Below are 22,206 nucleotides of genomic sequence, written 5' to 3' on the forward strand. Positions count from 1 at the left end.
TTGCGCACAGACAAGCGATGGCTACCATCTCTTTCTTTGCTTCCCTTTTCCTTTCTACTTTCTTGCTTCATTTCTGCTTCTACTATGGGGTGGGTGCTGCTGATCCGGCTATCAGCACCAATGGGGAAGCATTCGAAATAGTTGGTGGCCGTGGTAGCAATTATCCTGAAAATAAAAACTGTCATCCTCCTCCCCCTCCTAAACCTAAATGCCCCCCAAAACCACCCCCTCCGAAACCTAAATGCCCCCCACCACTGCCACCGCCTCCCCCTCCTGAACCTGAATGCCCCCCACCACTGCCCCCACCAAGTGGGCTTAGTCCTCGACTTGAATTAGTCTACCCCATAATTCATGATTTCAAAAATAGAATCCGCCGCGACCCAAAAGGCATTTTGAATTCATGGGATCCCAATGAAAAAGACGTATGCAAATACGAAGGCTTCTCCTGCGCAATTGTTCCGGATTACAATCAACTAGCAGTTTCTGGAGTAGACTTCAACAGCTACCAGTTTGCTGGTGAGGAAGGGGAGGGCCTCTCTCTCTCTGGGTTCATTGAAAAGCTACCAGACATTACCGTTTTCCACGCAAACTCCAACAATTTCACTGGTGGCATCCCCAAGGAGATCTCCACCCTTAGATACTTCTACGAGCTAGACCTTAGCAACAACAATCTAGCTGGCGAGTTCCCAATTGAAGTTCTTGGTGCCAAAAACCTGACCTTCTTGGACCTCCGGTTTAACTATTTGTACGGCACGGTTCCACCCCAAGTGTTCTTGCTAGACGTGGACGTAATCTTCATCAACAACAACAAGTTTGAGCAAAGGCTACCTGATAATCTTGGCTCTACGCCAGCCCTTTATCTCACATTTGCAAACAACAACTTCACTGGGCCAATCCCATCAAGCATTGGCCAAGCTTACAAAACCCTCCTCGAGGTGCTCTTCTTGAACAACAAGCTCACAGGATGCTTGCCATTTCAGATTGGCTTCTTGGAAGCGGCCACTGTTTTTGATGCGAGCATCAATTGCTTGACGGGTCCAATACCCCCCTCATTTCAGTGCCTGTTTAAAATAGAGGTGCTTAACCTGGCTCAGAACCAGTTATATGGGTTTGTCCCGGAGGCAATCTGCAAGCTGCCGAACCTGGGTATCTTCAACTTATCAGACAACTACTTCACCCTGGTTGGCCCTGAATGCCGGAAGTTGATCAACGAAAAGGTCCTCGATGTAGAAAAGAATTGCATCGTAGACCTCCCAAATCAGAGATCGAAAGCTGAATGTGCTGCATTTTACTTTGAGGCCAAGTACCGCCGGTGCCCCAACGAGCAGTCCCTAAATCACATTCCTTGTGAGAAGTATCACTCAGCTGCTCTTGGTTCGTCGTCCTATCATCAACCAACGGTTCCAGCCCCTTCACCACTTTCCTATGGCGCCCTTAAACCGCATAGGCTCTGAGTTACATGCACTAATTAACGATGGTTCATGGCTCATGGGTGGGCCTTTTGTAATATATAATACATATTTACATATTTCTGTCTCATGCATGTCTTTATATTGATTAAGTCATAAATAAGGAGTGTGTTCTGATTTGGCATCTCCATAAGCTTCCAATTCTTGTCTGGTCTACTGAAGATTGTCGCTGCAGTACTGCTAATTTTCGGAGAGCCCATTGGCCAATAAAATGTCCTATAACCTGTTTAGGCAATTTGTTAATTAAAGGAATTAATTGTCCTGGATTGCAAATTACCAAACCATCTAAGTATATGTCCCTTTATAGGGATGGGAAAAGCTCTACATACACATGATCTCATCGAGAACAGTTTGTAAATGCATATGACCTTTATGCAATTAATGTTCTCCCCTGCCTCTTCACATAGATTTGGTCTCTGCTCCCTGTGATAAGAATGGCTCCACGTTTGCATATTGAACTGCATTATTGTGGCATGATTATGCTGCATCATCTGGTTCAAGTCTTGCCTATTTGCTAAAGCTAGGGCTCAATCGCAAAAATTCTCCAATCTTGAAGATTGGGGTGAGCCAGCAGTCAAGCGTCGTCTCTTTGGTCACTTTTGAACCCTAAGATTGAGAGAGAGCGAGCCTGCAAAATGGACAAAAGCCAAGTACGAAGAAACTTGTTGGGTGTGTTAGACGGGATCACTTTGATACTTATGTTAATGACTGAGTGGTGAGAGAAAGTCTTCAAAGAAAGCTTGAGAAAAGTGGTGTGTACCTCTTAATCTATAAAATTTTTCTAAGGTCTATTTGGTGAGAGGAAGGCCACGGAATACTAAAATTGATTTACCGCCCTATTTTGCTGTTAGGATAGATTTTCCCTTTCCTCTAAGTATATCAAATGTGATTATTTTCGAGTACACCAACTTGTATGTAATAATAAGAATTAATTAAAAAAAAATTATAGAAAATAATCACAACATTATGGATAATTAAATAACCAAATAAAAGGGAGAATTAGTGGAATATAAGTATTACATAAGAACTATTTGATTAATAGGTTATAATATTTTATAATAAATTATGTAACAATAAATTTATAAAAAATTAATATTCTTAATTAAAATCCCCCAAAATTGTGAACTCTCTTAAACTTCAATACATGTGAGCGAGTGGTGTGTTTAAGACCAAATTTTAGGACCTCAAATATGCCCGATTCCAATTTATCGCCAAAAGTTTAAAACCAACCAATTAAAGTGAGAGGGCAGCAACCCCCAACTCGGGAAAACATTTATGGCATTGTCGCCTATCCACGCAAGGGAGTTAGTAGACTGACAGAATTGGATTTTTTAAAAAAAAAAATTTATGCATATGGGTTAAAGCAGAAATAAAAAATATATTGAAATAAATGGTCAAAGCAAAAATTAATATATTTTTTTTTGTTAGGTTAAAAATTTCGAATTAAGATCCCCTCAAATTTTTTGCCCGAATTCTATCATTTGCCCGAATTTGATAGAATTCGGGCAGGTAGTTGTGAGTGAGTAATTATGAAACCCACTTGACCAAATAAAAGTTGGGCTGCCCAACTGCTTATCCGGTCAGATGAATCTCATAAATGCTTACTCAAAATAACCTGCTCGAATTGTATCAAATTCGGGCAAAGAATTTGAGGGGATCCTGATGAAAAAATTTCATACAAACGAGTTTGTACAAAATTTATTACAAATTAATTTCTAATAGTAACATATATTCATTGCATGTAAGAAGCACACATTTATTTTTTAGAAAAGTCTATACATCCCTTTCAAACTACTACTCAATTAATGATGTTTCACTCAAACTATCAAAACAATGTCAATAACCTCCCCAAAGTCAGCAAAAAGACAAAAATAGCCTTACTATTTTTTCAACAAAACAAAATTACACTTATAAATTCAAAAAAAAGAAAAATATATATACATAATTTTTTTTTGTAAAAAAAATTATCTTTTTTGGAAACGAAAAATTTTAAATTTCTTCAAAGAAAACAAAATTTTAATTTAAAAACAGAAAACGATTTTTTTTTTTTTAGTTTTTCTTTAAATTTTAAAATTTGGCCACCATTGGTTTTTATAATTTTATGTATTTCTTTTTTTTCTTTTTTTAGTTTTAGTTTTTTTTTTCTGAATTTTTTATTTTATTTTACTAAGGATATTTTCATTATTGGGGAACATCGAAAGTTTTTGGTAATTTGGGAGATATTGTCCATATTAAAAGTTTGAGGAAACATTGTCAATTGAATAGTAATTTGAAGATAGTATATGGACTTTACTTTTTTTTTTTTAATTGTATGTGTTTCTTACCTGCTTTTTTAATAGCTTAAAGAATACTTGTCACTAATAAAGGCTGATTTGTATAAATTTCCTATAAATTAGTTAGTAGAATTTTTTTTCTTTAACTGCATTCGAATAAAACAATTGAAATATCAATCAACTGTCCACAGAATGCAAAATTTACTACTGACTAAATACAAACATTTGATTCAATGAATCAATGTAATAAGAGATGTTACACATCACACGATAAAGTTACATTAAAAAAAATGATAGATTTTATATTCTATAAACTTTATGTTTATTCATATAATAAGAATCTAATATTTAGAATAGTCATTCTCTCGTGAGTCATAAAAATAACGATTCTAAAAGCTATTTAATACTACATATTAGAATAGTCATCCTCTCATAAAAGTCATGAAAATGACGATACTAAAAGCTATTTAATACTATGTTTTTTTATTTTTAATAAAAATTATTCTTTTTTCTTAGTAAAATATATATTTTCCATGCCACACGTACCCCAAAAGTTGAAATAATGTGGACAAAGCCCGAATGTAAAAACAATTCTACTGAGTACTGAATGTAAACTAAAAGTTACAAAATGCATGTAAATGAATCTGAAAGTATTGGAATAAAAATGGAGATGGAGAGGCCCGTTAAGAGCATTCCCAATAATAACTTTTTTATAGTCTTTTTCTTTCTCTACATTTAAAAAAAAAAAAAAGAAGAAGAAGAAGTTAAAAAAATACAAAAATCACTTACAGCATATACCTTATTGGTTCTTTAAGCATTGAGAATGCTATAGTTCTACCCAATGTAGGGATGTAATCGAGACGAGCCGAGTCGAGTTTGAAGATTTCAAGACTGGCTCGTTTATGAGTCGAGCCTAAATAGTCGAGCTCGAATTCGAGCTGAGCTATAAATTGCATGTTTAAGCTCGGCTCGTTTAAAACTCGGGCGAGCTCGAACTCGAGCTCAAACTCGAGTTTGTTGAAAATGACATTCGAGCCGAGCCGGGTTACTCGACAAGCTCGGCTCAACTAAAGTTCGAGGTAGACTATTAAATTTTTCAATGAATGATCAAAGTAGAATTCAAGCTCAAGTTTATGAACAACCTCTATTCATTTATTAATAACATAAATATATAATATGTAATTATATAAGGCATATTATAAAATATAGTACATAACTATAGTTTATAAGTAATAAATTAATAATATGTTATTATATATAACTAGATAGTATAAACTATGGTATATGTATAATGTGAACAAATAGTAAGTCTATTATATTTTATATAACTAAATAACGATAATATAAGTATAATATGTGTGATGTGATATATGTGTTTATATATATATGCTAACTATTTAATATTGTTATATTGTTATATACTAACTATTAATAACTTAACATACTAAATATTGTTATCAAAGTATTATAATTAATATGTAATACTATATATGTTATACTGTATTTACTATTTACTAATATATATATATATATAAGATATGAACGAGCTAACGAATCAGACTAACGAGTCGGGCAAGCGATCTGATCGAGCTTTAAACGAGCTGAGCTCGCGAGCCCCTATCGAGTTTTGTCGAGCGAGTCGGGTATGTATCACTTACTAATTGAGCAGGTTTCTACAGTAACGATCGAGTTTCTACAGTATCAAGCTCGAGTTCGGATCGGGCTAAACCGAGCGGGTATCAAGCGAGTTGTTGAACATACTAGTTTATTTACATCCCTAACCCAGTGTGTAAAAATTGTGTTGAAATTTTTTGAAAAATGTGAGAGTAAATACAAACTTATATTTGTAAAGAAAGAATATTTGATTGATATAAGGAAAGATAACGAAAATTATTATGGAATGTATTTGAATATGGAAGTAAAAAATAGTTTTGTTTTTTAAATTTTAGAAAAAATAAATAAATAAATTACTGTGGATGTCGAAGGCAAAGAAGTGTTAAAATTGAGATCTTTTGTCCCATTGTTAAAATTGAGATCTTTTGTTTTTGAAGGCAGGGGATAAGTTGGAAGACAGGAGACTGGCCATGGCCTACGTACCCGGTCTGCATATGGGTCAATCTCTGCCTCTCTAAGTCTTCTTCACGTAGTCTACGCATTGTCTATATAACTTCTTCCCCTCATTCTATCAAATCTCAAGAAGAAGGTCTTGCGCACAGACAAGTGATGGCTACCATCTCTTTCTTTGCTTCACTTTTCCTTTCAACTTTCTTGCTTCATTTCTGCTTCTACTATGGGGTGGGTGCTGCTGATCCGGCTATCAGCACCAATGGGGAAGCATTCGAAATAGTTGGTGGCGGTGGTAGCAATTATCCTAAAAATAAAAACTGTCATCCTCCTCCCCCTCCTGAACCTAAATGCCCCCCAAAACCACCCCCTCCATCGCCTCCGCCTCCACCTCCGCCTCCTCCTCCGCCTCCTCCGCCTCCTCCTCCTCCGCCTCCGCCTCCCCCACCTAAACCTAAATGCCCCCCACCACTGCCACCGCCTCCCCCTCCTGAACCTGAATGCCCCCCAAAACCACCCCCTCCATCGCCACCTCCACCTCCACCTCCACCGCCTCCGCCTCCCCCACCTAAACCTAAGTGCCCCGCACCACTGCCTCCGCCTCCACCCCCACCAATTGGTATTAGCCATCGAGTTCTAAAAGTCTACCCCGTAGTTCATGCTTTCAAAGCAAGAATCACACACGACCCAAAAGGCATTTTGAACTCATGGGATCCCAAAGATAAAAACGTATGCAATTACAAGGGCTTCTCCTGCGCCAAGTATCCGACCGACAAAAAAACAACAGTTTCTGGAGTAGACTTCAACGGCTATCAGTTTGCTGGTAAGGACGGCCAGCTCCCACTCTCTGGGTTCGTGGAAAAGTTGGAAGACATAACCGTGTTCCACGCGAACTCCAACAACTTCACTGGCGGCATCCCCTGGGAGATCTCCAAGCTTCGATACTTCTTCGAGCTAGATCTTAGCAACAACAACTTACATGGCCAGTTCCCAATGGAAGTTCTTGGGGCCACAAACCTGACCTTCTTGGACCTCCGGTTTAACCATTTGTACGGCACGGTTCCACCCCAAGTGTTCTTGCTAGACGTGGACGTAATCTTCATCAACAACAACAAGTTTGAGCAAAGGCTACCTGATAATCTTGGCTCTACGCCAGCCCTTTATCTCACATTTGCAAACAACAATTTCACTGGGCCAATCCCAGCAAGCATTGGCCAAGCTAACAAAACCCTCCTCGAGGTGCTCTTCTTAAACAACAAGCTCACAGGATGCTTGCCATTTCAGATTGGCTTCTTGGAAGCGGCCACTGTTTTTGATGCGAGCATCAATTGCTTGACGGGTCCAATACCCCCCTCATTTCAGTGCCTTTTTAAAATAGAGGTGCTTAACCTGGCTCGGAACCAGTTATATGGGTTTGTCCCGGAGGCAATCTGCAAGCTGCCGAACCTGGGTATCTTCAACTTATCAGACAACTACTTCACCCAGGTTGGCCCTGAATGCCGGAAGCTGATCAACAAAAAGGTTCTTGATGTAGAAAAGAATTGCATCATAGACCTCCCAAATCAGAGATCGAAAGCTGTATGTGCTGCATTTTACTCTAAGGCCAAGTACCACCGGTGCCCCAACGAGCAGTCCCTAAATAACATTCCTTGTGAGAAGAAGTATCACTCAGCTGCTCTTGGTTCGTCCTATCATCGACCAACGGTTCCAGCCCCTTCACCACTTTCCTATGGCGCCCTTAAACCGCATAGGCTCTGATTTTCATGCAATTAACGATGGTTCATGGCTCATGGGTGGGCCTTTTGTAATATATAATATATATCTACATATTTCTGTTGCATGCATGTCTTTATATTGAATAAGCCATAAATAAGGAATGTGTTCTGATTTGGCATCTCCATAAGCTTCCAATTCATGTCTGTTCTACTGAAGTTACTCGCTGCAGTACAGCTAATTTGGTAAGAAGGCCATTTAAAAGATGCACGTACATGAGCTTTTCTATATTCATCGGTGATTTGGAGAAGAGAAATGCTGGTCATTTTGAATATTTTTTTAAAAAATTTGATTTTAATCCGATAAGATTGTGACATATTTCTTAAAATGATAAATTTCATAAAATTGTTACTATTCAAGTTAGAATTAAATTATGAAAAAAAGTTCTTAATTAAATACCTAACATTCCTCTTTAGAAAAAGTAAGAAGGACCGTGAAAGAAAGAAAATAAATCATTTAAACCTGCAAGTCAATAAAACCCATTTAAATCCATAATATTTATTGTTGCAAAGGATAAGAAAGTGAAAACGACCAAAGGACAGAAGGGCAGGATTAGTGGTGAGGAGAGACCGCCATGAAAGATGTTCCGTAACCCCTTTCACTTTTTTTCTTCTTTACGTCGTTGTGTTCTTTATTACTCTACGTACTTTTGTTTTAGCTTTTTCAGGGTCTTTGCGTTTGTTGACTTGTAGATGGATGCCCACGCCGTCGGCAACGCCCGTCTCTATCTCGGATAATGCTTGAAATACAATTTTAGCCCAATTATAAGTCCTACTTTAATGTGGTTTGGGGTTGCCTAATAATTAGGCTCCAGTTGTACGTAAATCAAAGCCCCACTATCTCTGTCATGCTTTGGACAAATTATTGGTCAGTTTGGGGTTAGATTTTTAAAATTAGAATTGAATTTTTATTTTGTTTATAAATTTTGATAAAAAAAAAAATGATGAGTATAATTAAAATTCTTTTTAAAATTGTGTTTATGGGTTGAATTTTTTATATTGAAAATTAGTGTTTTTTAATGGTAAGAAATAATTGGAGGTATGAAAAGTTGTATATAATGATTGCAGTTATGAAAAGTAGTGTTGAATAATGATTGAAATAATATTTATTTATTATAAAAAAAATTAAAAACTATTATTTAATTATTATTTGTGTTTAGTGAATGTTTTTTGGTGATATCAGGTGGGACCCACACTTAAAGTAAGAATTTTTTGAAAAATAGTTGTTTGGTAAGTATTTGTGAAATTGAATATTTATTTGAATAATAGTAAGAAATTATTGATGTGATATAAAATTTGTGAATGTTTTATAGAAAAGTGAAAAAGTTTTGTTTTGTAGTGGATTTTTTTATTTGAATAGTAATAAAAAATTATTGATGTAATGTAAAAAGCGTAAAAAAGTTAAAATATTTTTGATTTATTTTTTTGGTAAAAGTGAAAAGGAAATTGGAAATTTATGAATAGGTTGCCAAATAGCTTGAATTTCGGGTAAAATACCGAGTTGAAACCGAGTTCAACCCGGGTTTATAGGTTTTGAAAAAAAAACCCGAACAAAATATTGATTCTATTCTGTTTCCAAACACACCATAAAGGATTCATTTGCTAACAGCTTGGTTTTTTGACACGTCTAATGGGGGAGGACTCAGTCTTTTATACATAAGGGTATTTTTGTAATTTTACATGGTGTGAAATTATAAAAATGTCCTTGTGTATAAAGGACCGACTCCTCTCGAGTTGAAAATTAACTAGAGAGGATCTTGATGTACGAAGATAGTTTATAATTATATGTTCAAATGATAGAGAATTCATGGAGTTGATTGTGAGAAAATTTATGAAACTTATTTGACTTAGTAAAATGGTTAAGCATTTTAATTTTTATTTGGTCAAAGTCAGGGTACTATAAATAGTTTCTCACAATTAGTTGATCGATTTTTCTACATAATTTATCAAATATTTTAATAAAATTTGACTACAAGAACGAAATTGTTTTTTTAGACTAACCACAATGACTAATTTAACATTTATCCTTACTTTTTAATTATGAAAAGTTTTGGCTTAGTACATGAATTCAATTTTAGTTTCCCTTTATTCATAATTTTTTTTTTCTTTCTTTATATATTTATATAATATTAGCAAATAAATCAAAACACAAAAACATTTAAAATAAATTTAAAAACCCAAAATTTTTTTTTACACTTATCCTGTCAAACTTATACTCAATTTGCAATGTTCCCCCTCAAACTAGAAGGGGATGGGCAAAGTACTAATACTAATTGGCAAAAGAAATAAAAAATAAAATTGAGGGGTGGCAAAAGGGGGTGGTGGCCAGGCCCATGGCCTTGGGGGTAGCCAGCCAGGGGTGGCTCGACCATCTCCTTTTTCACACTCTTTTAAAAAGAAAAAAAAAATTAAATTTTAAATTTTCGAGCTTTTAGTTTTTTTTTTTAATTAAAAAAATATAATTTTTTTTTATTAAGGGTATTTTTGTTATTTGAGACGCATTGCAATTTTTTAGTACTTTAGAAAGGAACCTTAATACAACTTTTAGTTCAAGGAACATTGTAAATTGAGTATTCGATCGTTAAAAGGGGCATGTCAATGTGTGTATTTTTTTTATTTTGTTTTCTTCTTTTTTAAATATACAACTTTATGGCTGTGTTATTTGTCATGCTCCCATGACACTCTCATTTTACTGAGTTGATATAATCGTACTTATTTATCCCACCACGTCAGTCATTTTTATTTTTTTATTTTTTTAAAAAATGAAATATAAAAATAGACATTATTAATTACACATTAACCCAGGAAAATGAGAGGCAAATGAGATATAACAAATGGAATTTCTCCAACTTTATTCTGTTAGTTTTTCATTTTGCATTTGTTCCTAAAAAAAGAAAATTATTTCTTCTTTAATATTTAAAAACATGATCAAACCTTTAAAAAAAAAAAAAATGCACATATCATTCTTAAACTACTACATAATTGTCAATGTACTCCTCAAACTAACAATTGTATCGATTTTTCTCTTAAATTACCAAAAACTGTCAATGTCCTCCTAAAACCAACAAAAAGACACAAATAATCCTAAAAAAGTTTCAATAAGACAAATATATCCTTATAAATTTTTTTTAAAAAAAAAATAGAAAATACGAGAAAAATGAAAATCCAAGGGGCCTTACGAGAAAAATGAAAATTGAAAGATCAAAATCATAAAAAAAGAAATGAAAAACACTGGTTTTTATGTTTTTATTCTTTTTAAAAAATTTAATTTTTTATTTGTTTTTATATAATTTTATTAAGGGTATTTTAATTATTAGAAAAAATTGACATTTTTTGATAATTTAAAGATAAATATTGACACAATTGATAATTTAAAAAATATATTAACAATTTAAAGGAAGTATATACACTTTTTCCCTGTTAAAAATTTTGAATACGAAATTACTCTTTCCTATTTTCTCTTCCTCTCCAAACATGTGTAATATTTGTGGCCTAGTGGCTAAAAGATGGAGGTCGCAATCGACTAATCGGCCAAGTGGTCCCATTTATAGACTTTTTGGTCCAGACTCACATGGCTGGTTCCCATGTGGATTTTTACAATACAAAGTCTCCCAAAAAAGAAAAAAAAAAAAAAAAAAAAAAAAAAAAAAGGAGGCCTCAAAAGACTACATAGACTCATAGAGGGAGATCCAAGGGGTGCTGATAGTAAAGTGCTTGAGTTGATTTTACAGTAAAGAGAGCTGCGAGAGCCTTTCCTACAGTAGGATCACAAGAGAAATCCAATGTGGCTAAGGCAAAGAGTATAGAAGCATCAAAATTTGCAGAGGTGGCTAATTAAAGGGGTGGGGGAGTCCATGGGGTGGTTTTATGTATGAGACTTTTCCAAGCTTTGAGGTGGAATTTATATATTTAGAGAGGATCGAGCATGGTGTTTGGATTAGAGTCATTGTGGACATTTAATTTATGCTCCGTTTATTTCAACATAAAATAATTTTTGTTGTAAAATATTTTCGACGAAATCATTTTCAGAAAAAATGAATTTCTCGAAAATATTTTTCGGCGTTTGGCTCGCACGAAAAAATTACAAAAAGCAAAAATCAAAGTTTGGCAACTGCTATCGAAATCCGACAACGTTTGGTCGCCGTTGCCAGATCCTGGCGAGCAAAATTGGCAGAATCTGGCCAAAATTGTTAGATTCTGGCCGAACTCCTTCGGATCCGGTTAGATCCGGCCGGATCTGGCCAAAAAGATCCTGGCCATTTAGGCTAGATCCGGCTGGATCGAGGCCATTTGGGCTAGCTCCGGCTGGCTTCTGACCATGGCCGAATTTTGGCCAGAATATGGTCCACCGGCTCCAGCAACAGGGGACCGAATGTCGCCAAATTTCGGCACCGGCAGGATTTCGATGGCCGGATGTTGTTGGATTCCAGCGCCGGCTGGATTCTGACAACCGACTATTGTCGAATTCTAGCAATCAGATATCGAACGTGCATGCAAAGACATAGAGTTTAATTTTTGAAAACGATTTTCGATTTTCAAAACCGTAAATCGTTTTTCAAAAATTAAAAAAACTTTTACGGTTAAACTGAAAATAATTTTCGTCAACCATTATTTTTGTCCCTACCAAACACTGTAAAATGCCAAAATTATTTTACGTCAAAATAAACGAAACATTAGAACAAAGTGTACATATGTACTCCTAAGATTGTAATTATTGTTATTTTTTTGCACTCTCTTTTGTGTGAAAAAGCGTGCACCCTTTGTTTTTTTCTTGCCATAAAGTGGAAAAGACTAAATCCAACTACCAAACAAATTAAGAGTTGTTAGAATCATAGAATGTCACACTTTATATAGATAAGTAGTAAAGCCAAACGAACAATCTTAATTAACAACCCTTCCTCGTTTTTTAAATAGTTTTATCTAGGTTTTAGTAATTAGTTAGGTAATTAATATATAATTTTAAGAGTTAATGTTATTTTGTAATTCAATAATGGGCATAGCCCAAAGTCAATCGCATTAGGTTTACGGTTTTGTCCGTTTTTATTTAAGTGTTCTTTTGTACTCCAATGAAGATAGATTAGAATAGATGAATAAATATAATATTTTCTTTTGATGTGTGACTCATCTCATTCTTTCTCTTATGGATAATGTGACTCCATCAAAATTTTCTTTTCTTTAGATTGTGACTCAATCCAATTCTTTCCTCCCTTACTCTCTTATTCTTTCCCAAATTCCCTTTGTCCAGCATCATTGCAGTTCTGTCTCTAACTATATTGCTGAAGATATAAATTACAGGCAGACCCCACTCAATCAGCTCTACATGGAAGATAATCACGTCGTCAAAGAAAAACAAATCAAATCACTTTTGAGATCTTCTCCACATGGAAACTATACACTTCATGGCCATTAATACGCACTAGAAGGAAAAATTGTTAACATAACTCTTGTACAACTCCAACAACTTTTTTTCAAAGTAAATAACGCCGTAACGGTGTATCAATGCTGCTATATTGGACAACTAGTTGCTCCATCTTAAAGGAAGAGAAGTCTTATCTAGACGATGAATGGTGTTCCAGGGATAAAATTTCCACTTTTCAGCCCATTTTCTAGAATCTGTCGAGTTCACTGATGATTGGGCTTTGCCCAAACACCGGTTTCCACAGCTGTGAAAGTGTCGTTTCAACTAAAATTAAAGCATTTTATATTCTAGAAACTTTATATATATTGTATGATTGTATCATATCAACTCAAGTGCTGTTGCTTCTCTGGTTTCTACATTATTGGCATTTGAAGTCCTTCATTATTCATTAATGAAGATTGTTAGGGAATGGGCCTACAGGCCCAAGTCATCATTATAATCCCAGTGTCATTCAGGCCTATTGGGGACATCAAGGCCCAACCCCGTGCCCAACCCTCAGGGCCGATCGCTGATCTGAGCCTCCATCCAACCTTCAATCTTGATCGTAATGGGAGGACGAGCCCATGTCACGTTCTACTAGGTCTTATCAAAGTTGATTAGACCAAAATTAGCAGGATATATTCAGACTTTGTTTCGTATTCAGCTATCGCAGACTTATCAAAGTTGATTAGACCAAAATTGTTCGTATTTTAAAATTGCTGTATCGTTTTTTGATTATCATTTGATGTGAATTTATTTAGGATTCGACTAAGACTTAATATAATTATTTAGTTTTCTCCATAATCTCAAGCAATACAATCAAAATAAACAAAAGAAAAAGATATAATTGGTAACAGATTAGCTTAAAATAATTTAAATATGGAAAATTTAAAAGGTATACTTAAAAGTTAATGAATCAATGAAAAGAAATTCTCTATGTGCCTTGATTTGGAAATATACACCCACAACATTTCTTTCTATCTTGACTTTTATCATCAATCAATTGAAACCAATGTTGATTTCAAAAAAATAAATAAATAAAATTATATAAATACTTCTCCTATGCATGTCATTTTCAAATCAATTATTAGATTTATGGGACCCAATGTAGGTCCCACAAATTCAATGATGGATTTAAAACTTGATTGTATGGAGAGGATCCGGCTTGGGTGCTGTAGTCTTTTTTTTAAAACTACAGCACCGTGCTGTAAAAAAATGAGAGGCTGAGGATTAATCAAGTCTTTTTTATAAAACCAAACGTCGTTTCTTAAAAGTTAAGTTATGTGAAGCAAACGTTTGCTTAACGTTTCTGTCTTACGACTTCGCAAAGGCTGAAAGGCAAACGTTTAAGAGAGCCAAAATCCCACCTTTTGTTCAAGATTTTCTTCATGGCCCTGCACTGTCTTCTTCTTTTTCATCCAAAAATTTTTCTATTCTGCTTTCTCCAAAGAGAGAGTCTTTAACAGAAAAATAGTATAGAACCCCAAAAAAAAATAATAATATGCAGAGATTCCAGGGGAGGACGAGACGAAGGCCAAAAAAGAAAGAGTTTCAAGGTTGCTGTTCAGAGAGAGATAAGGGAGAGAAAAAGAAATGAGTTATCTAAAATCTGCAAAACTTGTCTCAATACCAGGTTAGCCCTCATGTTCTCACGTAAAGCAAAATTCTCCTTTGGTCTATTGAAGGAGAACCCATGAAGGAACATGTGAACTTGTGAAGGATAGCGCCAAGTGCTCTACAGGACGAGGACAAACCCATTTCTCTTGCTTAGTTTTACGGGTCCAAATTCTAATAAGGGGAAGCAACTCAAAAAATAAGAAGGGCTACCATTAGATCTCTTAATAGCACGGCACTACTCATTACCACTTGCTCTGTTCATGCTAGCAAAAAACAGGGGCTAACAGAGTGCTAACGGAGTGAAAGATTTTGGAAAGCTCTGATTTCGTTGCTTACCAAAGGCAGAGTAGTTGATCTTATTTATAGCCAAAATGCAGAAAGTCTTTTACAATGAGCTTAGAGAACTAAAGCAACAAAGCCAAAAGGCTTTTCATTCAGGCTTATACGTAACTACAAAGAAGGAAAATGGAAAAAGGAAAAGACTTGAGATCAAGGGACTAGGTGGCTCCTGCTGGGTGTGATATCTGGAGTAGTGGTGGCTGGTAGATAACTGACTTGTATTTGAGATATTTATCATCTAATATAGTGGACTAACCTGGGATTGAGAAACCAAGGTAGTCCTCTGATTAGAATTTGGAGTCGTAAAAAGAAGACCCAAATTATGAATGAACAATATTAGACAAGTTTTGCAGATTTTAAACAACTCGTTTCTTTTTCTCTCCCTTATCTTTCTTTGAACGGCAACCTTGAAACTCTTTCTTTTCTGGCCTTCGTCTCCTCCTCCCCTGGAAGCTCTGCATTTTTTTTTTTTTTGGGTTCTATACTATTTTTCTGTTAAAGATTCTCTTTGGAGAAAGCAGAATGGAAGAATTTTTGGATGAAAAAGAAGACAGTGCAGTGCGATGAAGAAAATTTTTAACAAAAGGCGTGATTTTGGCTCTCTTGAACGTTTGCTTTCAGCTTTTGCGAAGTCGTAAAACAGAAACGTTAATAAACGTTTGCTTCACACAACTGAACTTTTAAGAAACGACGTTTGATTTTATAAAAAAGGCTTGATTAATTCTCAGCCTCTCATTTTTTTACAGCACGGTGCTGTAGTTTTAAACTACAGTACCCAAGCCGGATCCGTATGGAGATGTGTAGGGGATGATGTATGTGTATCATTTCTAACAAAAAGGCTTTATAAATGTATTAAATAACGGATCCAACAAACATAGTGTATAAATTATATATAAGGAATAAGCTAGAAAACCTTTCTTTTTTAATATTTGTAGTGTTAGGTGGGGATTTTTTTATTTTTTTATTTTTTCCTTTTTTTTCACAAATGCTTCAGGCATTTTTTTTTTTAGGCTGGGTTCAATTCCCCTAAAATTAAGATCTTTACAATTAGGGCACAGGCCTTCAGCCTTCTTTTTTATTTTTTTATTTTATTTTATTTTATTTATTTATTTATATAAACTGTCTAAATTATAATTCGGATACCCCAATTATAAGGGATCTAGATTCATCTCCCCTCTTCAACCCTCCTTGTCCCCATACAAATTAGGGTGGTAGAAAAACATAAAACTTTGAATTAACAAGCATATTTAATACTCCTAAATCAAAGAGAATTAGTCTATGATCTATTACTGACAAATAAAAAAGAATTTATAGTTATATCTTATGAGAAAAAAGAAAAGAAAAATCTACTATTGCTTTTGTGAAGCTAACCATTTTTTTTAAAAAAATAAAATTATATTTAAAAAAATAAAATATGTCATGTCATGGTTGGAGCAATCCATCCAACCCACATAGGCTTTGAAGACATTGTTGCGTCTTGATCTTCCACCAAACACAAATTCAATTGGGTGGAGGAGAAAAATTAGGTCAAAATCAACGCCACTTGTAGCTGTTAGGTGAAGGTGAATAGGATGACGCCCATAACTAAAAATGAGCCCCCATTGCAGGCCGTGATGAGAGGCTTAAAAGGGCACGAGGATGATGAACCAGAGGCCACATTGTTGACATGGCATCCCACTAGCCCTTGGCGTGCGCATCGATCATTCTCTTTCTAATGGGAGGAGATCGAAGGCGATTTACTCTAGAAATATGAACGTACGGTTCTGATTAGCCAATTAAGTGCAAACTGAAGGGCCCTGGGAACCATCATTTTGGAGACTATTTGTGGCTGATATATAGATAGTTGTGAACCAAGAATTTCTCTTCACAATCTGCTTCAATTAATGATTATTCTTTTTATCTGTCTTCGTGGAGAGAAAATGTGTAGCAATCAATCATGATCATGATCATCTTTGTATAATGTAATGGAAGCTGATCAGTGATGACCACAAAACCATGAATTGCAAGAAATTTGATCCAACGTAAAAGATGAGCTTCTATGGTACAATGTTTGGGGTATTTTGCATGTTTTTGCTTTTATATATATATATATATATGAAAATGTATGTAATGTCGCGTAAAGATGAAAACTGTTTTCATGAATCTTTTGAAATGCAAATTTTTATTGATTCAACATTAATAGCTTCATTCCCTGCTGGCCTTGTGATGGTCCACCCTCTTGCTTTTCTTTCTCTTGGGGAGCTTAGGCCACCATGGCAGGGTTGTGTTTTTGCTTTGGGTTTTAAACTGACTCTTTGGCTTGGCGTGGGCACCTGCTTCTTTGACCCAAAAAAGTGATCCTATAAAATTTATATAAACTAAAATTAGACTCAATATTCCCTAAATTTATATTTTAATTACTGTTTTTTTATATACACACTTTATGGTCTGTTTGCCAACAGAGTTGAATCAGGATTCTTCTTTATTCATCTCTATTTTTTTCAAAAATAAATTATATTTTATTTAATTTTTTCAAATTTTATCTCACAAAGTCAAACTTCGAAATTCGAGCAATGAATCAGAATTCTATTCTAAGTTCAAAAAATTCAATTCTCAAAAACGACAAAATCCCTATTCTACTCTATATTTTATTTAATATTATTTTAGCTAAGGTGAATAGCCAAAAGTGACTATCTATTGTAGCACCAAAGGTATTTTTTTTCATTAGGACGCTAAAACAGAAAAATAATTCATATTAACTAAATATAACTAATTAATCTGAGTTATTTGACTATTCTGGAGATATATGCAAGCTAAAACGACATATATACCCATATATAACCCAGTTCTCTCTCGCTCACCATTCTATATTATGATTCGAAAAATTGGCTTCCTTTTTCAAAGTGGTATATTTGATTTTATTAGTACTAGTACTAGTGCTAATAAAATAATAATGATCTTTACCAAACCCTTTTGAAACCGGATTCAACGGGATCCACATCCACTAGCTAGAAGCACTGAATCAACACAAGTCCACCCAATGGGCCCCCATGAAGCCCAATACGACAACAACTCAAGAATCCCTTTTTATTTTTATTTTTCTCTTAAGAATAAGTAAATTCTATCATATATCAACAAAGTATTACAAATTTACAATGCAATTTTGATTATACACAGTACGTACGTACCCAAAACTCCAGGAAAACAACTATTTTCCGAACACTAAAACTATTACAGTGTAGGATCCTAGAAGAACCTATACAAGACGATCAATGCAGCAAAAGAAAACACTACTGCATCAGCCTAACCAACAGCTCAAAACCCATCCTTCATCAAATAATCTCAACCATCTATAAACACACTAGCCATAAGCCCCCAGCTGCACCTACAAAGAAACCCTCTCTTTCTGATAGAGAGGGGTGGTTGTTTTGGTTTCTCAAAATCCGTAACCATTCCATTCATCTCCTTCCCAATCTTTGGATCCTCTTCCTCTTTCTTTTTCCTTTTTTATTCTTAAAGAATAGAAGAAGAAGAAGAAAAAACTAAGAAAAGGAAAACGAAGAGAAGAATTTAGAAGATCCTCGATAAGTGTGGTCCAACACATGAAATATATATTCAATTTAAATTCAAACCCATGTCGTATATATGCTCAAACAATAAAGACATTATACAACTTACGAAAGTTTTAGAAAACTGGTGGCTTGAATTGAACACATTTTATATAACTTAGATTGAGATGACCTCATTCGCAACACAGAAATGATCAGTAGTTCTTTTTCTATCTTTCGTATAGTGCCTGCGAAAAGCGCGGAGAATCATTAGGATTATGGAGGTTCCAACCCACTGACAGCAAAAAACCACTATCGGGCCGCAATAACCATTAACCACATCAAACCACTATCCAAGTGTTGTCGAAGTTTCTTTAATCGCCATCTCTTCTAATGAATAATTAATGATCGTGAAGTTTCCAAATCCACTAAGGAGAAAAAGGAGAGGCTTGTGCAAATACTTGCTTTACAAGCTAGCTATAGCCTTCAACAACCACTATAAAACAAAGGATCAAGATTCTCTAATCACCGCGCCCCCATCTCTTCTAATCTTAATTTCTCTCTCTGTTTGCTGTCATGATGATTCAACTGGGAAGGATCACTTCACTTACTAAATGCTTAATCACCTTCCTAATCATCTCCCCATGTCTCCTCTGTAGTGTAATCTGCCAACCAGCTGACTCACCGTCTCCTCTGCCGGATGTTCTAGCCTTCTTAGACCAAAGACTCGCCGTGGTCTACCCGGTAATCCAAACATTCAAGAAAACAATCACTTCAGATCCCCTTGGAATCACCCAAACGTGGGTTGGCTCCAACATATGCAACTACACGGGCTTCTACTGTGACAACCCACCAGACAATACCTCTGCCACTGCCCTCGCTGCCATCGATTTCAATGGCTATCAGCTTGGCGCCCCTACTCTCGACGGTTTCATTGATCTACTTCCTGACCTTGCTTTCTTCCATGCCAACTCCAACAACTTCACCGGCACCATTTCTCCGAAAATCGCAAACCTCCCTTATTTCTACGAGCTGGATATCAGTAACAACAAATTTTCCGGCCCATTTCCACCAGCCGTGCTCAGCATTAATGGCCTTGCGTTCCTAGACATCCGGTTTAACTCCTTTACCGGGACGGTAAGTTGGTAACGTAAAATCATTACTTATTCAAGAAGTTTAGATTTATAAAAAATAAAAATAAATAAATTTAATTAAATTTTAATTTATGAGTAACAAAATAGGTTCGAACTGAAAGAGGGTTGAAACTCAAAACTTTTGTTTCGATATCATATTAAACTCCAACTTATTCTAAGAAAATATGAACTATTTAATTTATGTTTTAACAGCTACCGCCGCAAATCTTCACGCAACCTCTAAGTGTGCTCTTCATTAACAACAACAATTTCATGCAAAGACTTCCCGACAACCTCGGCAACACCCCGGTACTCTATCTTACATTTGCAAATAACAGATTCACCGGTCCAATCCCTCGAAGCATCGGAAATTTGTCATCAACATTAATCGAAGTGTTATTCTTGAACAACCATTTAACCGGCTGTCTTCCATACGAAATAGGATTTCTAAAATCCGCCACAGTTTTTGATGCCGGGAACAACTTCTTGACCGGCCCTTTGCCGTTCTCGCTGGGCTGCTTGGAGAAGATTGAGCAGCTGAACTTTGCCGGAAACTTTCTGCACGGGCAGGTGCCGGAGTTGGTGTGCCAGCTAGGGAATTTGCAGAATCTTTCGCTGTCTGATAACTATTTCACCAGTGTAGGACCTGTGTGTAGGAAGCTGATTAAAAGCGGAGTTGTTGATGTGAGGCAAAACTGCATCCATGGTCTTCCCGATCAGAGACCGCCGGGGGAGTGCTGGAGCTTCTTCTTTTTTAGCTACTGGCACCACTGCGAGTATCCCTGGTGGTTCAGCACATATGTTCCTTGTAAGGCTCCTCCGAAGAGGCATCATCCATATCCGCCGATGGGGTCCAAGAGGAAGTTGTTGTCTTATGCTGCTCTTTCAAGAAATAGATTGTGAGGATCAGTGGGAATGGATTTCATTCACCTTTTTGATTAAGCCAAATAAAAAAAGATTATATACCTTTTTAGCATGATACCTATAAATAATTAAGGACCAAATATATATAGTTATCCATGCTAAACTGTGTGGTCATTTGTTATGTCCTCTAAATTACTACAAATTAATGTTGTGAAATAAACTTCCCACTTATTTTAAAAGTTCAACCAACAAAATGTGGAACATTTTAATTAAAATTGGGATAAATTTTGAGAATCATGCTCAAACATAGCGATTTTATAATGTAATTAGTTATAAATTATTTTAAAAGCTTAAGTTAATAAAAAAATATATATATTATTGCAGTAGCTATTAAGTCTTAGGAAAAGGGATAGTCTTACATGCATGTAAGTATAACATTTCTGGTAGAACTCCTACTCTAATTTGAAAATAATATACAATGTTCTTCCGGTTACTAAATCATTGTGAAAATTATAGAAATGATATTCCTACACTTCCTACCCATTTTATTTCCAAATCTACTATTTGATTTATGAAACTTACATTGGGTCGTTTCATAAATTCAATGATGAATTTAAAACTTAATCGTATGGAGATATATAAAAGATGAGAAATGATAGGTAGAGCATCTATTATGATTCTTCTTGGGTCCTTCTGTGCTGACTTGGCACAAAAGAAAAGGAGAATTGCTAGAGCATCTCCGGGTGTTTTCCGAGTGTTCTCCTGAAATAACATAGATGTAATTAAAAAATTACATCTATGTTCTTTAAAGAAAAGAGGAATAGAGGGAGAATCAGTTACATGATACAGTTTTTTTTTATTATTATTAAAAAAATAGTGTCAAGTTAACACAGAAGGACTCAAGAAGCATCACAGTAGATGCTTTAACATTTCTCATAAAAAAATGTGTAGCAGATATATTTGTATCATTTTCTCTAAAAATTAATGCAGTAGTGGACAGAGTGGAAAGATATATAGGATTGATACACTATATTGGAGATAACGTAACATAATCCATACTAATTATGTTACGTTTGAATTCAAAGCAGTCAATTAAAGCTCATAATCCACACTAATTATGTTACGTTTGAATTCAAAGCACTCAAAAAGCTCATATGAGATAAACAAGGATCGGTAACAAAGATTCAAATGGAAGATAATGCTTACCTTTGAATTACTCTGTTATAGGAATGCTGTGTATATTCATACCTCAATCTCTACTGTAACTTACTGATGTAAATCTTTTCGATATATATATATATATATATATATTGATACACAGAAGACCCATCCATTCATTGGGCTGATTAAAACTTTCCTAATTCATTCATAATCAAGAAGAAGAAGAAGAAGAAGAAGAAGAAAGAGCCACATTTGGTATTGAGTGCAGTTGTGAGGTGTCTCACATTGCTAAGATCCATAGACTTAAGTTTTTGGGTTAATTGATGTCTCAATATGCTATATATCATCAATGACTTCCCGATATATTTTCTCCAACATTTGGTATCAAAGCCATGGTTATTTTCCTGAGACGAGTGTCTAGATATATGCGTCTGTTCGATCTCTAGTATACGTAACACTCTTGAAAATGTAAAAAGACTCACAAGCAAGGAAGAGTTGAGTTAATGTGGAGCAGACTCATTAGTGAGGGAGAGATTGTTGACTGCACTTGTGAGGTGTCCCACATTGCTAAATGTAAGAAAAGTGAGTG

The 22,206-nt window shown here is 35.3% G+C and overlaps 3 protein-coding genes across 3 annotated transcripts; all 3 read left to right on the forward strand.

The window, feature by feature from the left end:
• Nucleotides 1-1,699, forward strand: LOC133882535 (uncharacterized protein At4g06744-like). Its single transcript, XM_062321735.1, has 2 exons — nt 1-204; nt 238-1,699. The coding sequence occupies exons 1-2, from the start codon at nt 18-20 to the stop codon at nt 1,452-1,454; spliced, it is 1,404 nt and encodes a 467-aa protein (XP_062177719.1). The 5' UTR covers nt 1-17; the 3' UTR covers nt 1,455-1,699.
• Nucleotides 1,700-5,927: 4,228 nt separating this feature from the next.
• Nucleotides 5,928-7,702, forward strand: LOC133882341 (uncharacterized protein At4g06744-like). The gene has a single exon (XM_062321485.1). It carries the CDS (start codon nt 5,966-5,968, stop codon nt 7,562-7,564), a length of 1,599 nt encoding a protein of 532 aa, XP_062177469.1. The 5' UTR covers nt 5,928-5,965; the 3' UTR covers nt 7,565-7,702.
• An 11,297-nt stretch (nt 7,703-18,999) lies between these two features.
• On the forward strand, nt 19,000-20,568 carry LOC133882025 (uncharacterized protein At4g06744-like). Its single transcript, XM_062321113.1, has 2 exons — nt 19,000-19,596; nt 19,806-20,568. Exons 1-2 carry the CDS (start codon nt 19,036-19,038, stop codon nt 20,493-20,495), a joined length of 1,251 nt encoding a protein of 416 aa, XP_062177097.1. The 5' UTR covers nt 19,000-19,035; the 3' UTR covers nt 20,496-20,568.
• The last annotated feature ends 1,638 nt before the right edge of the window (nt 20,569-22,206 follow it).

The sequence above is a fragment of the Alnus glutinosa genome, chromosome 11 (genome assembly GCF_958979055.1).
Source record: "Alnus glutinosa chromosome 11, dhAlnGlut1.1, whole genome shotgun sequence".
Taxonomy (NCBI): domain Eukaryota; kingdom Viridiplantae; phylum Streptophyta; class Magnoliopsida; order Fagales; family Betulaceae; genus Alnus; species Alnus glutinosa.